Here is a 16,568-nt window from a genome sequence, read left to right on the forward strand (position 1 = left end):
AAATATTAATGTGCGTATTTAATTTTAAACCGTATTAAAACCAAAAATGTAATGTTGCTCTTTTGTTCATTGGCGGACACGGCTCCTGATATTCTTAACCATTGGGTTATACTGCCCCCTACAGCAGTAGGACACTAGGCAGAAAAAGTCTGGCTATGCCTATGGGCAGTCCCAGGGGGGTATACTCCCTTTCTCTCTGCTATAGGTACTCAGTTTTTTTTTCTGCCTAGTCAGGAGTAAGGACCTAGTTCCTTGCTGGGATCTCTGGTCCTGGCAAAAAAATTTTCTTTTAGATAGTTTTTCTCCTAGTTTTCCTGTGAGCTCTACAATCAACTGCCGGACTGGGCTATGGGCTGGATAATCTAGATCCAGTGGTCACCCCAGGCCCAAGTTGGGGTCCCTAAGCGATTTAATAGGCGATACCCCTATAAGGAGTCTCCCTTCTTAAGAAGTGGACTTTTCCACCTGTGGTGGACCCTCTGGTTTCCAGATTCAACAAGGCAACCATGATTCCGGTTGAAGAGTCCCCGGCCTTTAAGGACTCATCTGACTGGAAGGGCGAAGGCTGTGGCCCGCAATATGTACACCCTGGCTGGTTCGGCACTGAGGCCGATATTCACTATTGCCCTGGTGTCGCAGACTCTGACCGAGTGGGCTAAGCTTTTTGGCCGTGACCTGGAGGGGATAAAGCCCCCCCCCCGCCTTTGCTGAGCTGGCAGAAAAGCTGGTCCAGGGGCTACAGTTTCTGTGATGCCTCTTTGGATGCGGCTCCCGTAGTGGCTCGGCATGTCTTTTGGCTCAAATGCTGGTCTGCGTATCAGACTTCTAAAAAGGCCTTGACTGATCTTCCCATTTAAGGAGTTTGCCAGTTTGGTGCTACCCTGGATGACATCATTAGAAGTCTCACCGGGGGGGGAAGAGTACCCCTCTTCCACAGGCTACTCAGGGCAAGGACCCTTGTAGACATGGACCCTCCTTCTCGGCTTATAAGTTTTTTTTTTTTTCGTCCCTCAGGGTCAAATGACAAGGGATCAAAGCCCTTCAGGGCCTCCTCTGGAGAATCCAAATGAGCTTGGTCTGGCAAGTCAAAGGGGGGCTTCTCCAGACCCGAGGACAAGGCCCCTTCAGCTCTAAAGTGCGCCCTCACCCGTATCTGGGTTGGGGGAACATCTTCGTTGGTTCCTGAACCTGTGGACATCCCCGGTACAAGACAAGAGAGTCCACAAAGTCATACGGTCCGGCTACAAGTTCGAGTTTAGTTCTTACCCTCTGGAAAGGTTCTTTCCTTCCAATGCATTACTGTCTCCAGTCCGCCTACAGGCTCTCTTTGGGGGCGGTGCAAGATCTTTTACGTCAAGGGGTGATTGTCCCGGTTCCGAGTTCAGGAACATTTTCAGGGGTTTTACTCAAACCTGTTTACAGTCCCCTGAAAGGACGACAAGGTGCGTCCAATCCTGGACCTCAAGGTGCTGAACTGTTTGTGCAGGTGCAGAAGTTCAGAATAGAGTCTGTTCCCATGGCGGTGGCTTCCCTGCATCAGGGGTATTTTCTTGCCTCCATCGACATCAAGGACTCTTGCCTTCACATTCCAATAGGTGTCAGTCACCAGCGCTTCCTCTGCTTTGCCATGGGAGAGGAGCATGATCAGTTTGTGGTGTTACCCTTTGGTCTCACCTCTGTTACTCAGGTCTTCACGAAAGTGTTGGCCCCAGTGCTAGCATTGTTACGTCAGCAGGGGATTGCAGTCCTGGGCTACTAGGACAACCTCCTTCTGCAAGCAGTGTCTCCTACTGCGCTGGTGGAAAACCTGGAGCTCTCCATACAGGCCCTGAGGAAGTTTGGCTAGATTCTGAATCTTCAGAAGTCTGCCCTGGTTCCTTCCACGAAACTAGACAATCTGGGTCTGACTCTGAACTCAGACTCTGCCTTAGCCAGAGTAGTCCTTGCTCTGGGCAAACTCCGAAAACTGCAGGCTGCAATTCATCTTCTGCTGTCCAGCAGATGGTCATCCCTCTGGCCTTGCATGCGGGTGCTGGGCTTGATGGTGTCTACCTTCGAGGCTGTCCCATTGGCATGGTTCCATACGAGGTCCCTGCAAGGTAGATTCTGATCAAATGGGACAAGATTCCTCAGTCTCTGGACAACCAAATCCAGCTGAGCCTGGGGTGCAAAAGGGTCCCTGATCTGGTGGCTCCGTCCTCTGGCGCTCCGGCAGGGCAAATCCCTCACCAAGAATGCCAGCCTGTCTGGGTGGGGAGGCATTCTCGACAGAAATCAGACTGTGCCTGGAACATTGGATGGATCATCTCCAAGGATGTCCAGTGTGCATTCAATCAGACAATGCCATAGCAGTAGCTTATGTCAATCACCAAGGGGGCACAAGAAGTGTCCTGGCAGCTCGGGAGGTGGCCGACTTTCTTAGATGGGCAGAACATTCGTTACAGCCCTTTCCGACGTACACATTCCCAGAGTGCAAAACTGGCAGGTGGATTACCTAAGACAGCAGGCGATGGACCAGGGGGAATGGTCGCTTCATCCGGAGGCATTTCATCAGTTGTGTCTCTGGTGGGGCACCCCCGAGGTTGATCTGTTGCCATCTCAGCTCAACAGAAAGGTGCAGAGGTTCTTGGGACATGATCCTCTGGCGGACACCACAGAGGCACTTGTGGCCCTGTTGGGTCAATATCTGATTTATGCCTTCCCTCCTCTCAAGCTTCTGCCAAGACTTTCACGCAGGATCGAGGCAGAAGGAATTCCGGTCATCTTAGTGGCCCCAGACTGGCCTCGCCGGGCTTGCTACACTATTCTAGTGCAGCTGGTTGCCGCAGCGCCTTGGAAGCGTCCTCTCAGGTAGGATCTGATGTCCCAAGGGCCAATTTTAAACCCTATTTTGCAGTCGCTGGCTTTGACGGCTTGGCTGTTTAAAACCAGGTACTGAGGGATAGGGGGTTGGTCTAAATCGGTGGCTCCAACGCTGTTAAAAAGGACATCTACTTCCAGGAAGATCTACCATCGTACGTGGAAGACATACATCGTGTGGTGTGAGTCCCTTGGGGTTCATTCTCGCTCCTTCTCGTGGCCCAGATCTTGTCCTTCCTTCACGGGGGGTTTGAACAGAAATTGAAGAAAAAAAAGAAGCCTAATGCGCTGCCACTGAAGTAATGATAAAGATGATGGGTAGAACAATAACAAAAAATAATGAAAAAAGCTGCCAATCCTAGTAGTGTCACCACATACTGAATGGATATGAAAATAAAGATGAATCGGCGGTATATTCATAAATCTAAGAAAATGATGAGTGTCCCGCTTAAGGAGAAGATAACTAAAAATGGATCCCAGTGGTTAAATATATCTCCAAGCAAAAACATGAATCACAGTATTAGATAAGGAAAAGTGATCAAGTTGTGTACTAATACATAAATAAATTAAACATCAGAAATACTAAAAGAATCCATATTGTAAACAATTAATATATCTGTGATATATGAAAATGGTGATAAATATAATGTGCAAAAACAAGTGCAAATCTGAAATAATAAAGTGCAATAGTGACAATAAATAAAACCAAATAGTTGAGGCGTGATCAAAAGGTGATATCAACATATAAAAGTGCTGTGTTTAAAAACAGTCCTTTTCAATAATAGTGCAAAAATGCCAAATGTAACAATTCCGTGAACGTGGAATGAGTGACCCCAGGTACACTCAGCTTCAAGGTGATCATCAGTGCGGTACAATTTCACAGTGGATCCCGGTACTAGTAAGAAATGGCCGCTCACCTTAGCCAAAATATAAACAGGCGTAGTGGACAGAGTATGTCTCCTGACAACTCTCAATCTCAGCCACTCAGAGGGATGGATCTCCTGGTCTCCTGTTCGGACTTGTTTACACAGCAGAAGCGTTGTAGATTAGCCCCATGAGTGTTCGCTCAGACTTTTCCATTATATTCCATCATACAGACAAATAAGAGGGGGCTCATTGCGCAGTATGTAAAATCATTTATTAAAACACAAAAGTAGCAACTTACATGTCAGTAAGGGGGAAAAAGTTCCACCGCAAATCGCGGGATGTGTATGAATGTAGAACTTTTGGTCACGGCCGTAGACACGGAAGTGATGTCACCCGTCTCCTCCGACGCGTTGCGTCACACACCTCGTGACTTTTTCAAGGGTACCATACTTACTAGTACCGGGATCCACTGTGAAATTGTAACGCACTGACGATCACCTTGAAGCTGAGTGTACCTGGGGTCACTCATTCCACGTTCACGGAATTGTTACTTTTGGCATTTTTGCACTATTATTGAAAAGGACTGTTTTTAAACACAGCACTTTTATATGTTCTCTCCTTTTGATCAAGCCTCAACAACTATTTCGTTTTATTGTCACTATTGCACTTTATTATTGCAGATTTGCACTTGTTTTTGCACATTATATTTATCACCATTTTTTATATATCACAGATATATTCATTGTTTATAATATGGATTGTTTTAGTATTTCTAATGTTTAATTTATATATGCATTAGTACACAACTTGATCACTTTTCCTTTTCTAATACTGTGATTCATCTTTTTGCTTCGAGATATATTTAACCATTGGGATCCCTTTTTAGATATCCTCTCCTTAAGCGGGACACTCATCATTTTCTTAGATTTATGAATATAGCGCCGATTCATCTTTATTTTCATTGAACAGAAATTGGCCTATTCAAAGAAGTACCATCAAAGGCCAGGTGTCAGCTTTGGTGGTCTTCTTTCAACGACCCTTGGCCACACACTCCCTGGTGCGTACCTTTCTTCAGGGTGTTCGCCATTTGGTTGCTCCAGTGCGGTCTTCATTGCGGCCTTGGGACCTAAATTTGGTGCTTTTGGACCTCAAAGATTCTTCGGGAGATTCCCTTGTTTACGCTGTCTCAGAAGGTGGGAATGAAGACATTGTGTTGACTGGCGAAGTTATCCTGTCGTTCACCTTACTTGGTGGTTCAAAGAGATAAGGTGGTTCGTCGCCCCGTCGTAATTCCTTCCAAAGATTCTCTGATTTCCATTTGAATGAGGGCATTGTGTTGCCTTCCCTGTGTCCCAGGCGAAAACCTCTTAAGAAAATTGCCTTGCATGCCTTGGATGTGGATCAGGCAATTAGGGTGTACCTGGCAGCTATGGAGTCTTTTAGGAAGTCAGACTCACTATTTGTGCTTACAGATGGGTCTCAGACAGGGTTGTCCGCTTCTTCTATGGTTGCAGGAAAGAAAATTGTATAATCTATGGCCTGCCTAACTGAGGCAGCATTGAAGCCAATGCATCAACATAACCGCAGACAGCTAGTATTTTTGTTGAAAATTATTTTTTATTAAAGTTTTTTAACAAAGAAAACCTATACAATATAGAATAAAACATAGAAAAATAACAAACAACACGGCTAGTATTTTTAAAAGGATTGGTGCACAGATGCAACTTCCTTGATCGTCTCATAACTTTAAAGTCAATCTGCTCTAAGAGAAATGCTTGGCCAGCTATTGGACTTTCTTTGACATTCCTAATAATGTGGCTCTCAAGCTTATCTTTCGCCTTCAGTACCTGATGATCTCAGAGCAGGTGTGAAGCTTTCTGAGGTCAGAGCTCCAAACCAGTATTCTTTCAGGTCATTGGCGTAACAAATGGTGAACCCAGAGGATAATCCACATGGAGCAGGGAATTTGAAACTTCTAAAGGAAATCAACATTGGTGTCAAAGGTGCTTCTGTCCTGACCCGAATGGTATCCAAAATACATACAGGGGGCCACTTAGCGAAATTAGTTAAGCACTTTGGTCATGTTGTGTAGGTCAGTCTGCTAATGGAAAGCAGTGTCTGCAGAGAAAAAAAATAAAGACTGATTGCACTAAAGAGTGTCCTCTCACACATTACTTGAACGGCGTCCTGTGAAATTCTGTAGAGCGAATTCCTGCAGATATTAACTGGAGAACTTTGATCCAGGAGAAATTGAAATGCAACAGTTTACTTGGCTATAATGAGTGCTTAACCCACAACCAACCACCCTTGAGGGTTATAAGGACTGTATGATCTCATAAAAGAAAATAAGGTTTGGGAAAGACTATGGATTGTAGGATAAAGATTTCATTTTCTCAGTCGCTCATTGACAGACGCAGTCCTCTTGATTAATATCAAATTGGGTTATACTGCCCTCTACAGGAGTAGGACACTAGGCAGAAGGAAAACGTTCTGGCCACACCTTTAGGGCCAGTCCCAGAGGGTATATCCTCTCTCTCCCTGCTACAGGATGTCCGTTTTTTTCTGTCTAGTCAGGAGTAAGGACCTAAGTTCCTTGCTGGGATCTTTGGTCCTGGCAAGATTTTTTTTTAGAAAAAATTTTTTAGGCAGCTTTTTTCTCCAGTTGTTCCTGTGAGATCTTCAAGCAAGTATGCTGAAACTGGGCGACTGGCGATTCTTCCCTTCAAACATTCGACTATCCCCGGATCGCTTAAAAGCTTTGCGGGGGGCAGTAATGGACTTGATGCAACAGGGAGCGGTAGTTCCCATTCCTTGAGCAGAACGTTTTCTTTTCCCAAAGATCATTCCTAGTTCCCACCAGGAGCTGGAAGATTCAGTGAACGATTCGGATGTTACTATCCGTCAACTGGTCTTCCCTTCAGACTTGCATGAGGATCCTGGGACTGATGGTGGCCTTCTTAGAAGCAGTACCGTATGCCCAGTCTCATGCCCGAACTCCCCGAAAGGAGATTCTTTTCTAATGGAATCGGAATCCCGATTCTCTGGACAATCGGATCCGGTTGAGCGAGCGGACCAGGGAGTCTCTGGTCTGGTGGCTTCGGGCTCTGATGCTCAACTAGGGAAAATCATTTCTTCCTTTAGAATCCAGGTTACAGAACTGAGAGCGATCAGACTTTGTCTGATTTTCTGGACCGAGCAGCTTCAGGGCAGCCCGGTTTGGATCCAATCAGACAAGGCCACAGCCGTGGCTCATGTCAATCACCAAGGGGACACCAAGAGTGCCCTGGCGGCCATAAAAGTGGCCAGCATTCTTCATCCAGAGGTTTTTCACCAGCTGTGCCTTCATTGGGGCACCCCGGAGGTGGATCCGTTGGCAGCTCAGCTCAACAGGAAGGTGCGGAGGTTTGTAAGCCCGCTCCCGAGATCCTCGAGTGGACGCAGCAGACGCGCTGGTCACCCCGTGGGGACAGTATCAGCTACTGTATGTCTTCCCTCCTCAAGTTGCTGCCGAAACTTCTGCGTGGGATAGAGGTGGAGGGAATTCCAGTTATCCTGGTAGCTCCGGAATGACCTCGTCGACCCGGGTACGCCGACTTGGTCAGGCTGGTCGCGGACGCTCCTTGGAGACTTCCTCTCATGGAGGATCTGCGGTCTCAGGGACCGATCTTCCATCTTGCTTTACAATCGCTGGCTTTAACGGCCTGGCTATTGAGACTCAGGTGCTGAAGGACAAGGGATTGTCAACTTCAGTTATTCCTACTTTAATTAAAGCAAGGAAAGCGACTTCAGAAAAGTCTATCATCGCACATGGAGGTCTTATATTGCGTGGTGTGAATCCTTTGGATTTCCTCCATGTACCTATTCGGTGACCCGAATCTTGGCTTTTCTGCAACAGGGGGTTGAGCAGAAGCTGGCCTTGAGTACTGTTAAGGGTCAGGTTTCAGCGTTAGCAATTTTCTTTCAGAAACCTTTGGCTACCCATTCCTTGGTGCGGAATTTCATCCAGGGGGTGCGGCATCTGGCTCCGCCAGTGCGCGCGCCCTTACCGCCCTGGGATCTTAATTTGGTGTTGTCGGTTCTTCAGAAACCTCCCTTTGAAAATATCAGGGAGATTCCCTTGCTTACATTATCCCAGAAGGTGGCCTTCTTGGTGGCCATTACTTCTGCACGCAGGGTGTCAGAACTGGCCGCATTATCCTGTCGTTCCCCATATCTGGTGGTTCATAGGGATAAGGTAGTTCTTCGTCCGAATCCATCCTTCCTTCCTAAGGTGGTTTCAGAGTTTCATCTGAATGAAGATATTGTGCTACTTTCCTTGTGTCCTAAGCCCAGTCATCCTCGGGAGTGTGCGTTACACTCCTTGGATGTGGTTCGGGCAATCAGGGTATACCTGAAGACTACGGACTCGTTTCGTAAAACGGATTCACTTTTTGTGATCACGGATGGCCCCAAAAAGGGGTTGCCTGCATCTGCCGTGACTATCTCTAAATGGATCAGACAGACGGTGGTACAGGCTTAATTTATTAATGGTCGGAATCCTCCGTTCCCTGTTAAGGCGCACTCCACTCGGGCGCTTAGTGCTTCCTGGGCCTTCCGCCATCAGGCGTCAGTGGTCCAGGTTTGCAAGGCGGCTACCTGGTCGTCGGTTCATACCTTTACAAAATTTTATAAAGTTGATGTGTTGGCATCGGCGGATGCCTCTTTTGGCCGCAAGGTTTTGCAGGCCGCAATTTGAGGAGACCGTTGGTCTACCTCTAGGGTTTTTTTCTGTTGGGTTTTCAGTTGAGTCTCATCCTTTGGTTTGATGAGCCTTTAAGACTTCTAGTCGGCACCGGTTGGGCCTTCTGGATTTAAATTTTGATTTCTGTTTTCCCACCCCTCATTTGTGGCACTGCTTTGGGACGTCCCAATTTGATATTAATCAAGAGGACTGCGTCTGTCAATGAGCGACAGAGAAAAATGGATTTTTGTAAAATCTTACCGTAAAATCCTTTTCTCTTAAGCTCATTGACAGACGCAGTACCCGCCCCTCTACTTTTGAGCTGGGTTGGGTTAAATTCTCTGACACTGCTTTGTGACATAACTGACATCCTGTAGCAGGGAGAGAGAGGATATACCCTCTGGGACTGCCCCTAAAGGTGTGGCCAGAATGTTTTCCTTCTGCCTAGTGTCCTACTCCTGTAGAGGGCAGTATAACCCAATTTGATATTAATCAAGAGGACTGCGTCTGTCAATGAGCTTAAGAGAAAAGGATTTTACGGTAAGATTTTACAAAAATCCATTTTTCCCTCTATTTTATGTGACAACTTTTTTTTTTTTTTTAATTTATTATTATTTAGGCTTCAGAATTGGCCACCATAATCCAGACAAAGAGGGAGCTGGGGTGTAGAGCATCATACGTGCAGACAGTGGAGGAGGGGATAAACACGCACACTCACGCTTCACGGGACTTCTGGAAGCTTCTGAGTGGTCAAATGGAATACCAAGGTAATTGTGACTAAACGGGAAGCCATGTAAAACAAGCCTATAGGACGGTATATTCCTCTACAGATTTTTCTTTGCTCAATAAAGATTAAGCAGGGGTTAAGGAAACAAAAAATGTACATAGTTTTTCCACCTTTTACCATATTTATTTGTATGCCATAATGTGCTAGATTTGTTTTACCAATGTTTTATTCGTTTTTCCAAGTTTTACAATAGAAAAAAAAAGATGTTAACTGCAAAAACACAGCAAAGTGGTGTGACAAAGAAGGCATCAATGATTTCAAGGTTCACAGTAACCCATGCCAGCGAAATGTAAAATCCACTACCCAACAGTGTGCCTAAAGGATAAGTTCACATTTCATAACATATTCAGGGTGTAACATGTTATGGAAAATATTCAGCGCTGAACAACCAGGTGAAACGAATATAGTGGATTAGCAGCTGGACACTCAAAGGCAATCTCAAAAAACTTCCTGAATCATATATAAAGTGCAGCACAATCCTATTAAACATTATAAAATGTTTTAAATAAAATCTAATATGCTGGAGGAGAGTCCCAAATAAAGTGCAGGGTGACATATGTGTAAGGAAATAGTCGACCCTTAATTTGTGATGGAAATAAATCTCAAGATAGATGACATCCGATCCACAATAGTATGTGAAGAGGTGCTCACAACATCCCACCACCTGTCATTCTCTGCCTCTCACCTCATATCTGAGACCCCACAGGGTCAAACAGCATATATCATCCGAACGAGTCAGCAATACACCTTCGATCCACTTCTCAATTATCCATATATAAGGTCAGCTGTTAGTATCCACACCTCAGAACTTGGTATTATCAAGGGTCTTTACACCGGATGGATTGCTCACTCCAAGGGATGCCTCCTTGGTATATGTAATGATAATATGGACAAGATGTAGTGCTCTCTGTATTGCTTAACAGTATTTTTATTCAGAAGAAATCAAGGTTACACTCACATGTTAAAAAGTTTCAAAATGCAGAGCCTGCAAGCGTGCGAGCATGTCTGTATGCTTCCTGTCGGAATTCCAAAATGGCCACTATTTTGTTTTCTATTTTGTTTTCTGTTTGGGACAAAGTGATGAAAGGCTAGAAAGATGTTTTTCTCCATCATAGATTTCCTCTCACGTTCTGCCTGTGATCAGGACAGGAAGAGAGGAAAATCTTAAAGTTGGGGGACAGACACCAATAAGAGCACCTTTTTAAATGTTAGATTAGGGAACAGTTTTAGAAGCCATGATTTGTTATGCTATTCCCGTTGGTGGAAATTTTCTACTCCTCTCACAAAAGTGAGTACACCCCTCACATTTTTGTAAATGTTTTATTATATCTTTTCATGTGAGAACACTAAAGAATTAATACTTTGCTACAATGTAAAGTAGTGAGTGTACAGCTTGTATAACAGTATAAATTTGCTGTCTCCTCAAAATAACTCAACACACAGCCATTAATGTCTAAACCGCTGGCAACAAAAGTGAGTACACCCCTAAGTGAAAATTCCAAATTGGGCCCAAAGTGTCAATATTTTGTGTGGCCCCCACTATTTTCCAGCACTGCCTTAACCCTCTTGGGCTTGGAGTTCACCAGAGCTTCACAGGTTGCCACTGGAGTCCTCTTCCACTCCTCCATGACATCACTGAGCTGGTGGATGTTAGAGACCTTGCGCTTCTCCACTTTCCGTTTGAGGTTGCCCCACAGATGCTCAATGGGGTTTAGGTCTAGAGACGTATTTGGCCAGTCCATCACCCTTACCATCAGCTTCTTTAGCAAGGCAGTGGTCGTCTTGGAGGTGTGTTTGGGGGCTTTATCATGTTGGAATACTGCCCTGCGGCCCAGTCTCAATAGGGAGGGGATCATGCTCTGCTTCAGTATGTCACAATACAAGTTGGCATTCTTGGTTCCCTCAATGAACTCTAGCTCTCCAGTGCCGGTAGCACTCATGCAGCCCCAGACCATGACTCTTCCACTACCATGCTTGACTGTATGCAAGACACACTTGTCTTTGTACCCCTCACCTGGTTGCCGCCACACACGCTTGACACCATCTGAACCAAATACATCTATCTCATTAGACCACAGGACATGGTTCCAGTAGTCCATGTCCTTATTCTGCCAGTCTTCAGCAAACTGAATCGGGGAGGGAAAATGGCTAATTGGGCTCCAATTGGACATTTTCAGTTAGGGGTGTACTCACTTTTTTTTGCCAGCGGTTTAGCCATTAATGGCTGTGTATTAAGTTATATATGCGTTCTGCTTAAAAATTGTTAGTTACCTGGCTAATCTGACTTTAGTTTGAGATCATTTGCAGTCTGTTCATTCTACATTGGTACCTCAAAAGATATATTAGCCAGGCAGCCAGCACTTTGTTCATCTAGATTTCTCACTACAAGTGGAGAGAGTTTTTGTAATGGAGCATTAACTGGACTCAAGCGGGGTAGAAGCAGAGAACAAAATAAATGCATCTTTGATGGGCAACTGATCTTTTGCCATGTTTCACTACCAGCACTGAGCTGAAAAATTATTCCTGTTTTGTAATTTCAGGACTGTTGCAATGTTCAATGACTATGAGCTTGTCCTTATTGCAGATGCTGGAAATCCAGAGGAAGATGAGCGATATGAAAATGCAATTATTGAGACAAACTGCATCTACCGTTTGGTTGATGATAAACTGGTGCCTGTAGATGAATTCTGGGGTAAAGTCCCTCGGTGCTCACTTTTACAGTCTAAAGAGGTTTGTGATCCTTTTTTTGATAATTGTAGAAATAAAACCCACTAGGTCATTTAGCAATGTTTGTGAAGGAAAAAAACATTTATCCTGTCACAGAAACTCACCAGATGCTTCCTTTTTTCTTCTATTGCACTGTGGCTTTTGTGGTCAACTCCGTTACTACTTTCTGTAAACATTTTAGGAAATGAGGATTAATATGAACTGGTTGCCGGTAGCAGTAAAGGTTCAGGTAGATGGAGGTGACTAGGTCACTGTAGGGCAGCAAAGGCCAACCAAGAAGGATCTCTGTGTCACTTTCAGTAAGGGGCAGTGGTGAGACGGTGTTAGGGTGCCAAGTGGGCACGAACGACACTCCACCTAAGGGAGTACGCTATAGCGTTGACTCTTTCTGCAGCAGAACGAAAAAAAATAAAATAGGAGCAGTAATAGTGCTCAATGGTCCTTTTAACAAGGTAGCATGCAGTGCTCAGCCTACACTGCCGACTGAAAAAGTCGGTCTTTAGATACTGGGTCACACCAGAGGCTGTGCCACACCTCTGGACCTGGAAAAAGCTCCATGGCTAACACAGTAAACTCTAAGCTGGAAAGCACCACAGTGCAGAACGGAGTGCCCAAAAATCATTTTTAGACGCCTGTTCTTTTTAGTGGTTTACATCTAAAAGTGATTCTTGATGTCCTTAGTATATTTTGTACTTTAGAAAAGTTAAAATATTTTTTATATCATTTGTGTCATTGATTTTGTTGTTCTTTCAGGTGCTGGTGTTTGATTTTGGCAGTGAGGTGTATGTGTGGCATGGTAAGGAAGTGACATTGGCTCAGCGGAAGGTGGCGTTCCAGCTAGCTAAACACCTCTGGAATGGGCTCTTTGATTATGAGAACTGCGATATTAATCCTCTAGATCCTGGAGAATGCAATTCTCTAATACCAAGGTAAGAAGTTATCGTTATAATTTTTATGTATTACAGTACCTATGATGTTGGTATTTTTATGGTATTGGGCTGTTTTATTACAGTAAGCTAAAAAAAGATTCTTCTGCCCAGAAAGACACCAGTTTAACACTCTTAACATCACTCTGCAGAAAAGGAACTGGTCGTCCAGACTGGGCTATATTTGGTCGACTGACGGAACACAATGAAACAATTCTGTTCAAAGAAAAGTTCCTGGACTGGACAGAAATGAAGAAGCTTTCAGAGAAGACTTTGTGTGAGGAACTCCCAAAGCAAAAGGCAAAATCACTAGCTCTATATCATGAGTTCAGCATATTGTAACATTTAGATAAATGGTTGGAAGTAATTAAAAACATTTTTCCTGTAGCATTCAAACTAGCAGTCATTCTTTATTGTATTTGAAAATGATTGCAGGCATTGGGATTTCTAATATGGAGAGCCATGAATGGACATATTACTTGTGAAGCCATTGTTTTTGTACTGAGGCCCCAAAGAACGAAAAGGACAGTTACGTCAGTGCTGGGCACACCTCAGATGTCAGGGGAGGAATTCAGCCATGTTAAAGTTCAGCCTTGTTTATGGTTCCTGACTGATCTCCTGGAGAAATGTACCCGCAGCATGGTATACGGAGCAACATTAGAACAAGAGCACATCAGAAAACAAGAATAGGCATCAAATGGGCACTTAATGGGTTTTCTGAAGTCTGTTGCCCTCTTGTGAGAATCTGTATTCCACTAAAGAAAACCTTTGCATAGAGAAATATGTAGGTGACCTTTTCTGGTCTGTCCTGAGGTCTATGGTAATTGCCCGACTATCGACGCTAATAATGTAGCACCAGACTAGAATAAGCATGCAACCTGATTTGCATACATACTCTGGGTCCCATAAGTATTCAGGCTTTTGGATCAATGTAAAAGTCCATTACCATTTTTAAGCGCTTGGTAATGGCAGCTTCCATACTTTGTAGCCTTATTTTTTTTAAAAAGAATAGCCCAATAGCTGTATCCCATAGACATGGTCATACATGCCCAAATGATTGTGACCAGAGCTCAACTATGCCCTCTACGAAGCATGGTTTTGTTTTCTTTTGTTTTGGGCTGGCGTTGTACAAAATCTGTTTTTAGGTGACCCCATTGTCTGTACATGCATCATTCTAGGAATTCTGAGCATTTGGTTTCTTTATTTCTGGATAGGCATGGATTTCTGTAAGGAGACCAGCGCAGACCTGTACACCATGGAGATAATAAAACCAGGCCATGTACCTCACTGTTTTGATCACTGATTAAAGTTCAGGATAAAACGGTTATAGCGCAAAGTTATGGCACCATATCCCCCTGCTGCTGTGTTATTGTTGATGGTTACGTTTGTTTTGCCAAATATCTGCTCTGAATATATTGTGCTGGTTCTGAATTTGGCAATAAATCCACATTTCTGCGTAAGTGAATATCCTGGTCCCTTTTTTAGTATCTGGTTTCTCCTAATCCTATTTGCCTAAATCATATTACCTCAGCAATTGGGTTAATCAAACGTATCTTACATCCAGCATACATGGACAGACATCCAATGGAAACTGTAATTTAATATTCTGTGGGATTGTGATATATAGTGTAAACCACAGACTAATAATAACATGAACCAGATTGTGCCGGGTGGGGCTGAAAGATCCAATTAGCTGTAGTGGTTTTATTTTGTTGTTAAATCTAATCTGAGCCAACTAACAATCCATTCTCTGTAATAGGCAGAAAAGCAGGAAGATGTAAAGGGCTATGACATCATGCAGATGGTGCCGCTCTCCCAGGCGACAGTAGGGACCGTCCTAGATGGATTTAATGTGAGCCGAGGCTCTGGACTTATAGAAGGAGACGATGGGAGGCAGTATGAGATAACGACTGTCTCAGTCGACGTCTGGCATATTTTGGAATTTGACTACAGTAGGCTTCCGAAACAAAGTATTGGTCAGTTCCACGAGGGGGATGCGTATGTGGTGAAATGGAAGTACCTGGTGAGCACTACAGGTGAGCCAGAATTTCATTGGTCTGTTTGAATAGTGAGCTTTATTGTTTAAGACTAGCCATACACGATTTGAATCTTTGAACCATTATTGGGCAGGCTGAATGTACCAAGGTCACTGTCTTCTCCTGGCGGAAATGGCTTCCCCCACCCGGGAGAAGAAAATTGCAGGTTTCCCTGTCAGCACTGTCTGTTTTGATGGGGAAATCGTGGTTGCAGGAAAGAAATTTGCACAGTGTATGGCCTGGCTAAGTTCACATCCAAATACAGGGTGTAACATGCGGCTAGTGACCCACATCCCACCGCCAGAGCTTCCCTGTAACAGCAGGCTGGGGATCCTCTCCCGGCAGCCACATCATTCATTCACAGCTTCCTACAAGTACATGGACCTCTGCAGCCAACAGCTTGTAGTTCTCAATGAACTCTGAGGGCACTGGTGAGCGTCCTCGGGATCCATTGATTCTTCCTTCCATGCATTACCCTTATCGGGTATGGGCAGACAGCTTACTGAGTGCCTACCGGATCCACACATTACAACCATGATTTGCTGATCATGGGTGCAATGCTCTAAAGGATGCATTGTAAAAAAAAAAAAATGTGCATTTTGTTTACCTGCAAAAAGATGTGCATTTATTTTTTTTAAATGATTTTTTTTTACAAAAGGTGAACTCCTTTAACTTTTTACAAAAATCCCTTTATAAATTTCCAAATCCCATAAATAGTACCCACCAGTTGTCCCCATTTTAAAATGCTGCTCCTGCTTTCATTCACATATGCAGCTGTGGAGCGTCTTTCCAGAGAAATTGCTGGCCCCTTGATTCACCTCCATTTATGCAGGACGGGCTGGACACTACAAGCGTGCACCCCTAGCAGCCATTGCAATCTGTGCACACATACACAGTGTACTCTCTCCTTTAGTTGCAGCAGCTGAGCTGAGTCACTGTAGCTAGAGAAGGAGCGCAAACTGCTCATGTTTTCGATTTGAATAGGGCCATTCACTTTCAATTTGTATACAGTCAGGCAGGCCCTTGCAGTACATAATTAAAGGTAAATCTAAAGGAAATTGAACAAGAAAATTGTATAATGTATGGCCATCTTAACCACTTCCCGCAAACCAACGTACCTCTACGTCGGCTTGCAGAAGTGGTTGTACAGAGATGATGCCTGCAGCTGCAGGCATCAACCCGGTACCGTTTTTAGAGTCGGCGGTCGGCTTTCAGGAGATAATAGCCGATACGGCTCAGCAGCCGATCTGCCGTTATGCCAGCAAGCAGAAGGGGACGCCCCCACTCCCGCCACCTTCTGCGGCTCTGCCCGGGTCTCCCGTCCCACCCGGAGACCCGAGCAACCAGCCAGCACCTCCACTGGTTGGTTGGAGTCTTGAACACAGCCAGATTCGGCTTTGATCGGGTCTCAGATCATGTAACCTGATAGCGATGTCACTTCTGGTTTTCTGGGCTGCCAATGGCGCAGATTTAGCAAATAATGTCAGTATTCAAAAATGCAGATTTCTGCATTTTGAATACTTTGAAGTGCAGTGGAGGGGTCTTTTAGACCCCCGATCCCTGTAGAACGAGTACCTGTCACTGCCTATTACTGTCACAAGGGATGTTTACATTCCTTGTGACAGCAATAAAAGTGATCAGATTAT

The 16,568-nt window shown here is 44.6% G+C and overlaps 1 protein-coding gene across 2 annotated transcripts in view; it reads left to right on the plus strand.

Annotated features, from left to right (window-relative positions):
• The window catches only part of SVIL (supervillin), a 314,402-nt gene that overhangs the window by 267,005 nt on the left and 30,829 nt on the right, over window positions 1-16,568 (plus strand). For both annotated transcript variants that reach the window (XM_082259451.1, XM_082259450.1), the window contains 5 exons: window positions 9,066-9,213; window positions 11,818-11,963; window positions 12,714-12,889; window positions 13,039-13,186; window positions 14,646-14,922. In XM_082259451.1, the coding sequence (XP_082115577.1) occupies window positions 9,066-9,213; window positions 11,818-11,963; window positions 12,714-12,889; window positions 13,039-13,186; window positions 14,646-14,922 (895 nt within the window). The remainder of the gene's footprint in view (window positions 1-9,065; window positions 9,214-11,817; window positions 11,964-12,713; window positions 12,890-13,038; window positions 13,187-14,645; window positions 14,923-16,568) is intronic.

This window comes from Pelophylax lessonae (genome assembly GCF_965119305.1).
Source record: "Pelophylax lessonae genome assembly, chromosome: 5".
NCBI lineage: Eukaryota > Metazoa > Chordata > Amphibia > Anura > Ranidae > Pelophylax > Pelophylax lessonae.